Raw genomic sequence first — 13636 nt, forward strand, 5'->3', positions numbered from 1 at the left:
ACTCAATAGTCTGTGAGGGAGAAAAGTGGCCCACGGAAACAAAGACTGATGCTAAAAACTGGAAGTGAGTCAGTGTTAGCACTTGTGTGCCCTTTCTGTTTTGGCTGCTGAAACTGAGTAAAAAGCATGGGCCCCTGGGAGAGGTGATGTAAGGATCCCTAAGTGCTCCCAGTACCTAACAGCTCCTCAGTTTCCTGAGATTTCACCTGGGGACCTTTGTTTCTTAATATCTGAAATCCTTTTTGATTTTTTGAAAGACTTTAATTACAATGACAATACCCCTGAGAATGGTCAGTCAGGCTTTGAGCCTGTGCATCAGGTCAGAGCTTAAGCAAAGGAGCAGAGAGTGTGGCCTTGGTAAAGGGGATAGAAAGGTGAATGGAAGCAGGTGTGGACCCTGAAGAGAGGACCAACTTTGCCTTCAGCGTGATTTCACCCAAGGCTAGCTGAATGGGGTGGAGAAGGCAATGGCACCCCACTCCAGTACTCCTGCCTGGAAAATACCATGGATGGAGGAGCCTGGTAGGCTGCAGTCCGTGGGGTCGCTGAAGGTCGGACACGACTGAGCGACTTCACTTTCACTTTTCACTTTCATGCGTTGGAGAAGGAAATGGCAACCCACTCCAGTGTTCTTGCCAGGAGAATCCCAGGGACGGGAGCCTGGTGGGCTGCCATCTATGGGGTCACACAGAGTCGGACACGACTGAAGCGACTTAGCAGCAGCAGCAGCAGCAGAATGGGGAGACTGTTGTGTCTGCTATTTATTGGGGCATTACAGATTATTCTGACACTTACACGCTTAAAGTAATGATAAACATTTATCATCTTGCACAGTTTCTGTGGGTCAGAAACCTGAGTATGGTTAGCAAAGTGGTTCTGACTCCTGATCTCTCAACACGGTGAGATGGCAGCTGGGCTGCTGTCTCATCCAGTGGCTTGGCTGGGGCTGAAGGATCTGCTCAAAGTGACTCACTCACATGGCTGTTGGCAGGATGACGCAGGGGGTTTCAGTCCCTCCCCCAGATAGGCTACCCCTCGGGCTGCTTGAGCATCCTCACAACCTGGTGGCTGGCTTCCCTCAGAGCAAATGAGCTGAGAGAGGGAGAGAGAGAGAGAAGAAAGAGGAGGCTGCGATATCCTTTATGATCTTGGCTTAGCAATCACCTCCTCCATTTCTGCATATCCTACTGGCTCCACTCTTCAGTGAGGGAGAGTTCCACACAAAGGTAGGAAACCGAGGTGGTGAGGTTATTGGGGACCATCTCGGACAGTGACCTGCGGCTTCTGCTGTCATCATCTTTCAGTTCAGTTTAGTTCAGTTGCTCAGTCGTGTCCAACTCTTTGCAACCCCATGGACCACAGCACAGCAGGCCTCCCTGTCCATCACCAGCTCCCAGAGTTCACCCAAACTCATGTCCACTGAGTCAATGATGCCATCCAACCATCTCATTCTCTGTCGTCCCCTTCTCCTCCTGCCTTCAATCTTTCCCAGCATCAGGGTCTTTTCAGCTGAGTCAGTTCTTCACATCAGGTGGCCAAAGTATTGGAGTTCCAGCTTCAACATCAATCCTTCCAGTGAACACTCAGAACTGATCTCCTTTAGCATGGACTGATTGGATATCCTTGCAGTCCAAGGGACTCTCAAGAGTCTTCTCCAACACCACAGTTCAAAAGCATCATTTCTTTGGTGCTCAGCTTTCTTCACAGTCCAACTCTCACATCCATATAGGACTACTGGAAAAATCATAGCTTTGACTAGAGGGACCTCAGTTGGCAATGTAATGTCTCTGCTTATTAATATGCTGTCTAGTTTGGTCATAACGTTCCTTCCAAGAAGTAAGCATCTTTTAACATCATCGTCTTTAACAAGTGACAATACAGAAGCATGAAGAGCGTAACTGAACACTGCCTGGATGTTTTTGCGAGGCAGGGATCACATCTGATTGCTCACTTTGACATTCCTGGAAGCATCCACAACGGTGTCCAGAGTTTAGTGGCTGTTCAGTTCGCACTCACTGAACGAGACGTGTGAATAAATTCATGCTCAAGAAAGTAAAGTGGTTCTTGAAACTCAGTGCATTTTATTTGCTCTCCTGTTAGATGTCTTCAGGGAGCAGGGATGGAGTAAGAGGCTTTTATGTTGCGAGATGTCTCATTATCATCGACTTTTTGTGCTCTCTCCTGTCGTGGCCTATCGCTCAGTGAGTCCTCTGTTTCATTAAGACTGTAGTCTCCTGGTGTGTTGTTGAAGGGTAGGGGTTTGAAGAAACCCCACAGGAAGAAGCCCTCCCCTTCTCTGGATAATAAAAGGGTCACTTTAATTGAAATAGAGTTATAACTGGTTGCCAGATTTAAGCATAGGGCCTCTCAATATGTCAGAACCTTAGAGCAGAGAGATTATATATATGGGCAGCATATATATAAGTGTATGTATAATTTATGCAATATTTCTCCAATTCACGCTCTTTACTTAAGCTATCCATTAAAGCCCAACACATTAATTTAATTGAAAAATTCTAGGGGAATTGTATTAGCTTTTTTCCCATTAAATTAACATTACAGCCTTTAAATAGATGTCCTGGATGCCTATTGTTGCTAACAAAATTATTATGCAAATTGAAATCTGGTCTTTCTGGATTTGGCCACCAGCTTCTCACCCTCCTCCTCTTTCCATGACCCCGTTAATTTAATTGCCCTTTCCCCGCAAGTTCCCAGGCCACAGAAGTGGGACAGGAACCCTGGCCTAAGGAGAGGTTTCTGGCTGGGGCTGCAAAGCTGGGTCCAGGCTCAGCAGAGCAGTGTAGAGTTTTCGACTCTGGTCTTCAAGGCCCTTATGAAAACCCTCTTATCTCAGGAAAGACAAAAAGGGTTGGTGGTCTCCCCCAACCCCTCTGTGGCCAATTTTGTGCTTAGTATTAAAGAGAAGTTTATGTGAGTCAGACAGGCTGGGTTTGAAATTGTGTTCTGCTCCTCAGAGAGTCTGAGATTTGGGGCAAATTTTCTAATCTCTGTAAAACCAAGACAGAGGTTTCCCCTCAAGGGAAGCTGAAGGAGGACGTGAAATAATGGACAGTGCCTGCCTGGAGTAGGTGCCCCTAAAAGGTTGCTGTTATCATTTATCACTCATTCATTCATTCATTCATTCATTCAGGAAGTTGTTCTGGAGCCCACTGGGCTGGGTGCAGGGGAAGCAGCAAGAAGTGGACAAGCCAGGTCTCTGACCTTCTGTAGCTCGTGTGGTGGTGTGGAGGTGGCGAATAAACAGGTAAATAATATGGTTGTGCATAGAGGTAGGTGTTATTGCCATTATTAGCAAGTCAATCATTAATTAATTAATTAATTTTAATAGGAGGATAATTTCTTTATAATATGGTAGTGGTTTTTGCCATCAGTTCAGTTGACTGGCTCAGTTGTGTCCGACTCTTTGCGACCCCATGAATCGCAGCACGCCAGGCCTCCCGGTTCATCACCATCTCCCGGAGTTCACTCAGACTCACGTCCATTGAGTCCGTGATGCCATCCAGCCATCTCATCCTTGGTAGTCCCCTTCTCCTCCTGCCCCCAATCCCTCCCAGCATCAAAGTCTTTTCCAATGAGTCAATTCTTCGCATGAGGTGGCCAAAGTACTGGAGTTTCAGCTTTAGCATCATTCCTTCCAAAGAAATCCCAGGGCTGATCTCCTTCAGAATGGACTGGTTGGATCTCCTTGCAGTCCGAGGGACTCTCAAGAGTCTTCTCCAACACCACAGTTCAAAAGCATCAATTCTTTGGCACTCAGCCTTCTTCACAGTCCAACTCTCACGTCCATACATGACCACAGGAAAAACCATAGCCTTGACTAGACGGACCTTAGTTGGCAAAGTAACGTCTCTGCTTTTGAATATGCTCTCTAGGTTGATCATAACTTTTCTTCCAAGGAGTAAGCGTCTTTTAATTTCATGGCTGCAGTCACCATCAGCAGTGATTTTGGAGCCTCCCAAAATAAAGTCTGACACTGTTTCATTTGTTTTTCCATCTATTTGCCATGAAGTGATGGGACCGGATGCCATGATCTTCGTTTTCTGAATGTTGAGCTTTAAGCCAACTCTTTCGCTCTCCTCTTTCACTTTCATCAAGAGGCTTTTTAGCTCCTCTTCACTTTCTGCCATAAGGGTGTTGTCATCTGCATATCTGAGGTGATTGATATTTCTCCAAGGTTTTTGCCATACATTGGCACAAATCACCTACGCGTGCACACGTGTCTCCCCATCCAAGCATCACTTGAAACAAAAGTGAAAAATGCAGTTCTGCTGATAATTCAAACACAATGATTTGCATGTTCCACTTAAGCCTCCAGGAAGTAGAACCAGCCTTTTTCCCTGGGTTGACTCCCCAAGGCCTGGTTAGTCCCTGAGTACTAATTGGAAGGAGTTTTTTCTTTAACCTGAACTGCCAGATGGCTGGAGACAGAAGCTGAGTGACAGGGACTGTGGAGCAGGGAAATCTCTTTGTGAAATCAACCTTATCCCAGTTTTGGATGGGGTAAAATTTCCCCCAGCCCTGCTTTGGTCTTATCTTTCTGACCAAAGTTAGTGAAGTGATCCCCAGCTAATCTCTCTGGATGAACACCAAGACTTCACTACCCTTTAAGAGTATCCAAGGGGACCATCTTATCTCATCTTTCCCATCTGTTTAATCTCCAGGAGTCTTTCTCCGTTCATGAAAGGGCTCTTCCATTTGCATAGCCACTAAATAGATTAAAATGAGGCTTGACAAAGGAAAGTCAACGCTTCCTTTGTCTTTGGAGTTTGAAAACTCACCCCTGAAATAAACAGCAGGAGTAGAAAGCAGCCTACCCCAGTCACAGGTTAGTTTTCCCAGTAAAACTAGTGCTAAGCTAGAGCCTGGAATCTTTATGACTAAGCCACCAAAAAGTCCAGAGCCTGGAAAGATGGGTCATTTTGCTGAGCAGTTCTAGCTCAGGGTATCTCATGTGGCGAAAGTAGGGTCACCTAGAAGTCTAGGTCACCTAGATGCTCATGTCTGGCTGGACAGACTTATACTCCTGGTTGGGGGCTGGAACAGCGGGGTTCCTTGGGTGTATGTCACATCTCAGTGTGGTCTCTCCAGCACAGTGGCTTCAGGGAAGCTGGCTCTCTTACATGGTGGCCAAGGCACCCACAGCAGATGTCCTGAGACAGAGAGAGCCAGGTGGAAACCACATCACTTTCTGTGACCTATTCTTGGAAAAAGTCACGCTGTCACTTCTGTGGCATTCTGTTGGTTGAGAATTCTGTTGGCCAGCCCAGGTTGAAAAGAAGGGAAGATAAACTCTACCTCTTGATGGCAAATGTCAAGGTTCTGGAAGAACACAGGGACTGAAACTATTGCAGTGGGTAACGCTCACTTCTAAAGGTTTCTGATTGAGGTTGTTTGGACGGTTGTAGACTCAAATGTACAAGGTAAAACAGGAATATTTCTACATTTCTAAGAGACAACATAAGAGAATGTCTTCATGACTTTTAGGATAGGCAGATGTGACATAATAAGATATATGTATTGGACTCTGTGTCTATTTTCTGACACACAGCTTCTAAATCCCTTGAAATTCGCTGGGTCAAAGGAACTTCTTTCATCCTAATGAAGCAACTCTTGGTGGTCTCCTGGATAACTTCAGGATGGGGCATGCGTGCGTCCATGCTCAGCTGGGTGGCCATTTCCTGCTCCAGGGCTTGTCACCAAAAAGATCGAGTCATGATTAGAGGCTTTGAACTTTCAGCCCCACTGTCCATCCTCCAGGGAGAGGAGAGGGGCTGGAGACTGAGTTAAAGCCAGTCATGCCTATATAATGAAGCCCCCATAAAAACCCCTAAACTATGAGATTTGGAGAGCTTCTGGGTGGGGGGACATATCATTTTTGAAGAGTGGCACATCTCTACTCCATGAAGACAGAAGCTTCTGTGATTGTGACCTTTCTAGACCCCACCCTATGTACCTCTTCATCTGTACCCTTTATAAGTAAATATTTTCCTGAATTTTGCGGGCTGTTCCAGCAAATTATCAAATGTGGGGAGTTGTGGGAACTCCTGACTTTGTAGCCAAGTCAGATGGAGGTATGGGTACCTGGGGCACTTGTTACTTGTAACAGGCATCTGACTGAGGACAGTCTTGTGGGAACTGAGCTCTTAACTTGTGGAGTTTAGTGTCAGAATCGAGTCAAATTATAGGACACCTGGTTTGTGTTCCAAGATTGGGAAATTGGTTGGTTTGAGGGAAAAAAATTCAACACATTTCATTCACAAGTATTGTGAGTATAGAAACAGTTTTCCTTTAGCAAATATTTCTGAAACAGGGCACAGGCACACACACAAATAACCAGGAAAAAATAATTCATCAATTGTTCAATAAAATTAAGAGCTTCTGTTCATCAAAAGACTCCATTAAGATGATGAAAATGCAAGCCACATAGTGGGAGAAGATAGTTGGAATAAAGATATCAATGGAGAGCTTGTATTCAGAATATTTCAAGCACTCTTGTAAATCAATAAGGAAAAGAAAATCCTTTTCTTTTTTAATGAGCAAAACACATGAACACTCTTTTCACAAAAGAGAAATCCAAAGGGCAGATAAACCTGTCAAAAGAGAGCCAACATCATTAGTAATTAAGGGAAGGTGATTCGAACCACAAATAGTTTTCATACGAGTAAAAGCTTTTAGATGAACACCTAAGATTTTTGAACTTTGCTGCATAAAAATTTTGCACATATACAAGAATGGCTAAAATTACAAAGAAATCTGTCAATACCAAGTGTTGGCAATGCTGGGAACCGCTGGAACTGTCATATGCTTAGGATAGGAGGGCAGATTAGGACACCCACTTTGGAAAGTTACTTGGTATTTACAAAAGCTGGATGCAGCACATGTACTCTAGGAATATGCTCAGTAGCAATAGGTAAATGTGTGCACCAAAAGACATGGCCAAGAATATTCATAGTCTGTAACAGCCCTGTCTTGGTCCACTCAGGGGGCTATCACAGAATACCGTAGACTGAGCGGCTTATAAACAACAGATGTCTGTTTCTCACAGTTCTGGAGGCTGGGAAGTCCAAGATCAAAGTTTCGGCAGAGTTGGTGTGCTGGGAGGGACCACTTCCTGATTCATAGATGCCATCTTCTCACTGTGTCCTCAGAGGGTGGAAGGGACAAGGATCTCCCTAGGGTCTCTTTTATAAAGGCACTAATTCCACTCATGAGGGCTCCACCCATGTGACCTAATTACCTTCCCCGAACCCCACCTCTTAATACCGTCACAACAGGGATTAGGTTTCAACATATGAATTTTAGAGGGACAAAAATGTTCACTCTGTAGCCAGCCCCAAACTGGAAACAACCCAAATATCATCAGTATCAGAACAGATATATAAAGTGTGACGTATTCTTACAATTTGATAATTGCAATGCTATATATAGAACACTATATAGTAATGAAATTGGACAAAACTACAGGAAAGCATGGAGGGATCTCACATATCACTGAGTGAAAGAAAGTGTTGTATGATTCCATGTATATGAAGTTTACAACCATGCAAAACACATTGTGAGGACAGAAGTCAAATTAGGGGCTATCTCTGGGGGCTGGGGTATACCTGGGAGAAGCCCAAGGAACACATTTGGTGTGCTGGTGATGTTCTGCAACTTAATCTGGGCGGTAGTTATAAAGATATGTTCCCTTTGAAAAATTCATCAGATTGGCATACTTTTATCATACATATATTAGATATACTTTAATGAAATGGTTTGCTTTTAAAAAATAATTAAGCCCATGTTCTGTAGCAGAGGTCAGCCCTAGGGTCAAACACCCATTACCTGTTTTTTCAAAGTTTTATTGAGACATAGCTATGCCCATTTTATTTACATACTGCTACAATGACTTGAACAGTTGTGACAGACACCAAACAGTCCACAAACTCTAATAGAGGTACTATTTGGTCTTTTACAGAAAAATTTGCTGACTCCTTTTCTTTGTTTTGTTTTTTTTGTTTCTACTTTTGGCCAGGTAGCAGCTTGCAGGATCTTACTTCCTCAACCAGGGACTGAACCTGGGCCTTCAGTAGGGAAAGCACAATGCCTAAACCACTGAGCCGCCAGGGAAATCCCTCTGACTCCTCTGCTATAGCCTGTCACTTTGGGGTCTCATTCAATCCTTCCGCTTATATTAGAGAAGAGTCATGACTGTTTTTCAAGGAAAATGTCAGCCCTGTTCAAAGGCTCTCCTTCAGCCCACTCCCTTGCATAGCTGGGGTGCCTTCTATTAGCTGTGCATCCCCTTGGGTTCAATGCTTTAAGACCCCATACCAGGAGACCAGCTCCATTCTGCCTTCCAGTGATTGTCAAAGTAATTTGATTTGCTTTGAATTTCCTGTCCTAATTCTGTTGTTAAAAATTCTGATCATTTGAATTACAAAAGTAATACATATCTTTTGTAATATTTGAAATAATAAAGAAGTGTCTGAAATAAAATTGATAGTCTTACTATTCCTCTCCAATCCAGCTCCCTGATGCAATCAGTGTTAACAGTTAGGTATAAATGTTTCCCTACTGTTTTCTTTATTTATAAAAACACATAGAGACCCTTTTACTGGTTGTGACATTTTTTTTTTTGGTCTTTTTGTTATGTTTTTTAAATAAAAATAGGATCGTACTTGCTTTTATTCTGTTTAACAAGGAGTTGTAGGCATATCTCCCAGTCAATGTGTACAATTTTATTTTATAATTTTTAATATCTGTACTGTATTCCTTAATATAAATAATCATGATTTGTTCAACCATTTTCTTATTAATGTACTTTCAGAGTGTTTCCAGGTTTTTTTTTTTTAACTATTACAAACGATGCTGCGATATGCTTCTTCATATATTTATATCTTTATACACTGGCATTTTCATTTCTGGTGGATATATTCCCAGGAGTGGGAGTGCCGGGCTACAGTTTAAATTTTCAAAAATACCAACAGTTGATTTTCCACCACTTTATAATAATTTACAGTCCTCCCCCGACGGCTCGAGAGAGCTAGATTCCTCACACTCTTGCCAGCTCTGGATGTTACACATATTTTCCGTTTTTGCCAATCTGATGGGTAAAAAATAGTATCTCATTGTTCTCATTTGCATTTCCCTGACAAGTGAGCCTGAGCATCTTTTCATATGTTTATTGAATATTTGCATTTCTGCCTCTGTGAATTCTGTATCCTTGGCGCACGTTTCTACTGGGTTATTGGTCTTTTCCTCATTAATTTGTAGCATCATTTTATAACCTAAGCATATTAACTCTTTATTAATTATATGGCTTCAAGTATTTTCATCATTTATCACATGTTTTGCCATGGTTCTGCTCTGCTTTTGATTAAAAAAAAAAATTAAATTTCTGCCCCCTGGGTTCTTGCTAAGAATATAACGTTAATTGTTAGCTTTTCAATTCTTATCAGAATCTCAGCTATGAGAAATAATATATGTGAAGCGCCATATAAGCAGTAGTTCTCAACATTTTCTAATTTAAGTACCCAAATCCCTGCCCCTTCTCTTCCCCAAATATGTCCTTGCGTTGGAAAAAGAGAAACTGCCCTGGTTGATTGCATCTGGGAACTCAGATCTCTGCTTGCCAGGGGCCTCTTTCCTTCCTTCCCTTAGCCCCTGAAGCACTGGGGAACCACTGGTGCTCCATGGAACCTAGTTTGAGAATCGACCTTAAAGGTTCTGCACTCCTTCCACTCATTCCATCAGTTTTCTGCTATGTGTTCCGTAGGATATTAACAAGTGCTTTGTGAAGAAAGGACTCTGGGATTGTTCCATGGCCTGCCAAAATCAGACATGCTTTCCCTTTTCGAAGGGATTGGATTCTTTAGAGACACTGGACAAAAGGTAACACACACCCTTAATTTCTCTTCACAGGCTAAGCCAACAGACTGTCCCTGTTGTTCCCTGCCATCTGCCGAAGGCGCAACTCTATGGTTTTCCCACTGGTCTGAGTAAGTACTGCTGGTTTAGCGCTCAGTTATAGGTAATGGAGGACATGGCTATGGTTATGGGGGGTTTTGTTGCTGTTGCTGTTGATGCTTTGATTTATTTGGCTGCGTTGGATCTTAGTTTTGGCATGTGAGATATTTTACTGCGCCACACATACTGTCTAGTAGTGGTGTGAGGGCTCAGCTGCTCCACAGCCTGTGGGCTCTTAGTTTCCTGACCAGGAATCGACCCTGTGTCTCATCTATTGCAAGGCAGATTCTTAACCACTGGACCACCAGGGAAATCCCTTGGCTATGGTTACAGATACCGCAGGGGTCTTATCTGATATCTACAGAGGTGGCCAGCAAGAAAAAGAGGTGTGCTGACCCCTTATTAGTTTCTCATGGGGAGAAACTGTGGGCTCTGAGTGGTTGTGCCTCACACCTTTTTTCTGCCTTACTTGGAATTTGAATGACCAGTTTCTTTTCTAAAAATTATTTCTTTATTTGGAGTCATACCTAGAAAAAAAGAGCAAATAGGATTTTAAATAAAGGTGATTTTAAGGAGGAGATTTGCAGGCATTACTTTGTTTCCTTCTTACGCTATGTCTTTTAAAAAGTATTGATTTATTTATTCGGCTGCATCACGCTTTAGTTGCAGCATGCAAACTCTTAGTTGTGGCAGGTGGGATCTAATTCTCTGATCAGGGATCAAACACAGGCTACCTTCATTGAGAGCACAGAGTCTTAGCCACTGGACCACCAGGGAAGTTCCCCCCTGCCCGCATCCTTTTAAGAAGGAACAAAAGAAAGAGATATTGGCATATGCTGCTTAAGAATGGCAGTCTGTTCATCTAACCTATTCTTAGGAGAAAGAAAAGCTATTTACAGTAGGATCAAGGGACCTAGGTCCCATCTGGAGACTGTCCTTAGGTTCCTGCACAATAGTGGGCAAAGGAGCTTGAGAAATGCTGGGTTTCTTTACTGCAGGACTTCTCAGAGCCTTTAAAATGCTAGTGTTCACTGTGAGATCCCAAGAGGAAGTCAATGGGGTTGGGGGCGGTTTCCTGCCTCCTTGACTGCAGAACCCTCTGTGGGCAGAGCTTTTCCAGGACTGTATGCCATCACATGCCCTTTAGGAAAAACTGGACTAGATAGCCTTACATTTTTCTGTGGATGAAACAAGACTCTCAGAGACCTGCACCCCTTTATCCATTTGTTTTAAGGCCACTTATATAGATTGGCTTGTATTGAACTTTCCTTAACCTGCATGGAGTATAAACTTGCTATCATTTTTAATGCTGGAAGGTTGCAATTTTACCAGTAGGAGCTGTGCTTTCCTATGCAGTCAGTTTGCTTATACCCAACACCATCAGTTTTGCAACTGATTATATTTTCCTCTTTGCTCTTACTGGCAGGATGCTGAAAGCAGATTTCTAGGTCACTGCCAATAATGGTGTAGTAGTCCATGGTGTATATTTTGGGTACCGATCTTATTCTTCATTTCAGCATATTTTCCTACCTTTCACCGAGTCCCCATCTCCTCGTTTAAAATTTTTTGTTTTGTGGTATTGATGTATGTAATAGGCTAACTTCTAATCCTATTTCTTAAATGTAATGGGGCATAATAATAAGCACATACTTACTTTGGTATTTCAATTAGCATATATAGCCCTATTTACCCAGGTCCCTAACAGATACCATGTGCAAGGTACTCATTAGGGCCACAGGGAAATAGATATGCACACGTGGTTGTCATCCCCGGTGGAATGTGCTGTGTTGTTGTTGGTGACTAAGTCAGTTACCACCATCAACAGGCATAAATAATCACTAAAGTGTTGTTTGTTAAATTATGAGAGAAGTATGTGTAAAGTGCTCTGGACATTTCAGAGAGCCTGAGGGGAGGGGCCCGGGGAGAGGAGAGAAGGAGACAGGGTAGGGCAGAGCTCCCCTCCAGGACAAAGGAGAGTAAGGCTGGGATTGCTCAGCTGAGACAGCAGATGAAGTTCAGGGCACGTGCTCACAAGTGGACAGGATCCGCAAAACCGTGTCTAGGTCTTTCCAACATCAACCTCCAGGCAGGTGAGTGAGCAAGTTTTGGATGATTCCAATCAAAGTCTCAAGCCGCCCCAGCTAACAGAGCAGAGGGCACATCCGAGCCCTCCCCAAATGACACGTGTGAGCAGAATATTGTTGTTTTGAACTAAAAAGAAAGTGCTATGGGAACCCAGTGAAGGAGCAAGCAACTCTGTGGGGACGAAGGAGAATAAGGCTGGGATTGCTCGGCTGAGACAGCGGATGAGGTTCAGGGCACGTGCTCACAACTAGACAAGATCCACAAAACCATGTGTCTGAGTCTATGCATTTTTTGAGAAGAGGCTCCGATGCTCTCATCAGATTCTCAGAGGAGTTCATGACCCACAAAAGGTTAAGATCCGTTGCCTTAAAAGGGGTGAGGAGACAATCGCCAGGACGACAAAGAATGAAAAAAATGTGCAAAGCCCTGGCAGCACTGGGGTCTGTCTTGGCAAATATGCAGTCGAGGCATGACTGGAAGTTCACATTCATGCCATCATTCTTTCATTCAACAAATAATTTCCTGAACACCCACCATGCATCAGACGTTGTGCTTGGCATCAGAAACACAGCAGTGAATCGTTTGTCCCTCGATAACCCTCACAAGCTCTGGACACCTCCCCAGAAGGCTAACCGAATCCCCATATCCTTTTCTCACTGGCCGAGGAGGTGAGCTCAGTCAGCACGAACGCACCACAGTCTCTTTCTTAGGAAAGGAAAAGCCCCAACAAGGAATGAAAAGACTTCTTTCTAAGTTGAACCAGACAATGGACATAGCTAATAAACAAAGTATGAGGGGGGGGAAAAAAAACATAGCCATGAGATTCGATGTGCTTTTACTTGACTATGATTTCAATTTAAATCTTGATTGTATATAAACATCATCTCTCAACATTCTGAAAACCTAGCACCTGTGAAGACTTGTTTTCCTTTCTCTCTCTCCCCCCTCTCTCTCTTTCCTCCCTGATTCCCCCTGCCCATGCTTTCAAAATTTGTTTTCAAGGCTCCAGAGAACTTTACCCTGCAGTCATGAACTCGATTCTAGGTTGTGTCACTGACTCACCATTCCACGTACTGTACCTCTGATTTTCCATCTCCGAGATGGGTATGATTATACAAGAAAGTCATGTTTGTGGAAATTTTAGAACCTCAGGTGATGAGTTCTGTAGAACTTTCACACAGACACAGACACACACAGACACACAAACACAGTATCTGATTAGCCTGTACGCAGACTGGGGGTGGCAGAATTTCCTCAGAACAATCTAAGCAGAGAACGTTTGGTTCCTTCACCTGTTGTTGCATCTGACCGTATGTTTGGTTGAATTAAGCTGCTGGATGAACTAGCCTGCAGCCACCTCATCCTCACTCTTGAAACACAAAACATTCTCTTTCAGGCAGGGAGCTTCCAGCTCTGAGGGCTTATGAATAAAGGAAGCAGAATGGACATGTCTTGTTCCTTGCTCTGTTCCCAGGACACAGGTTCAAGCTTGCCTCCCCCACCCCCGCCCCATGTGTTTTATTTTCTGGAAGTCTTCCTTGAACATTGGCAGGCTCAGAGAATCTATTACCAATGAGCCCTA

The 13636-nt window shown here is 43.5% G+C and overlaps 1 protein-coding gene across 4 annotated transcripts in view; it reads left to right on the forward strand.

Annotated features, from left to right (window-relative positions):
• SPRING1 (SREBF pathway regulator in golgi 1) overlaps positions 1-13636 on the forward strand; it is a 192380-nt gene that overhangs the window by 107364 nt on the left and 71380 nt on the right. For all 4 annotated transcript variants that reach the window (XM_069557552.1, XM_069557555.1, XM_069557550.1 and 1 more), the window contains exon 5: positions 9925-10001. In XM_069557552.1, coding sequence (XP_069413653.1) covers positions 9925-10001 — 77 coding nt within the window. The remainder of the gene's footprint in view (positions 1-9924; positions 10002-13636) is intronic.

Source organism: Ovis canadensis, chromosome 17, assembly GCF_042477335.2.
Source record: "Ovis canadensis isolate MfBH-ARS-UI-01 breed Bighorn chromosome 17, ARS-UI_OviCan_v2, whole genome shotgun sequence".
Classification (NCBI taxonomy): domain Eukaryota; kingdom Metazoa; phylum Chordata; class Mammalia; order Artiodactyla; family Bovidae; genus Ovis; species Ovis canadensis.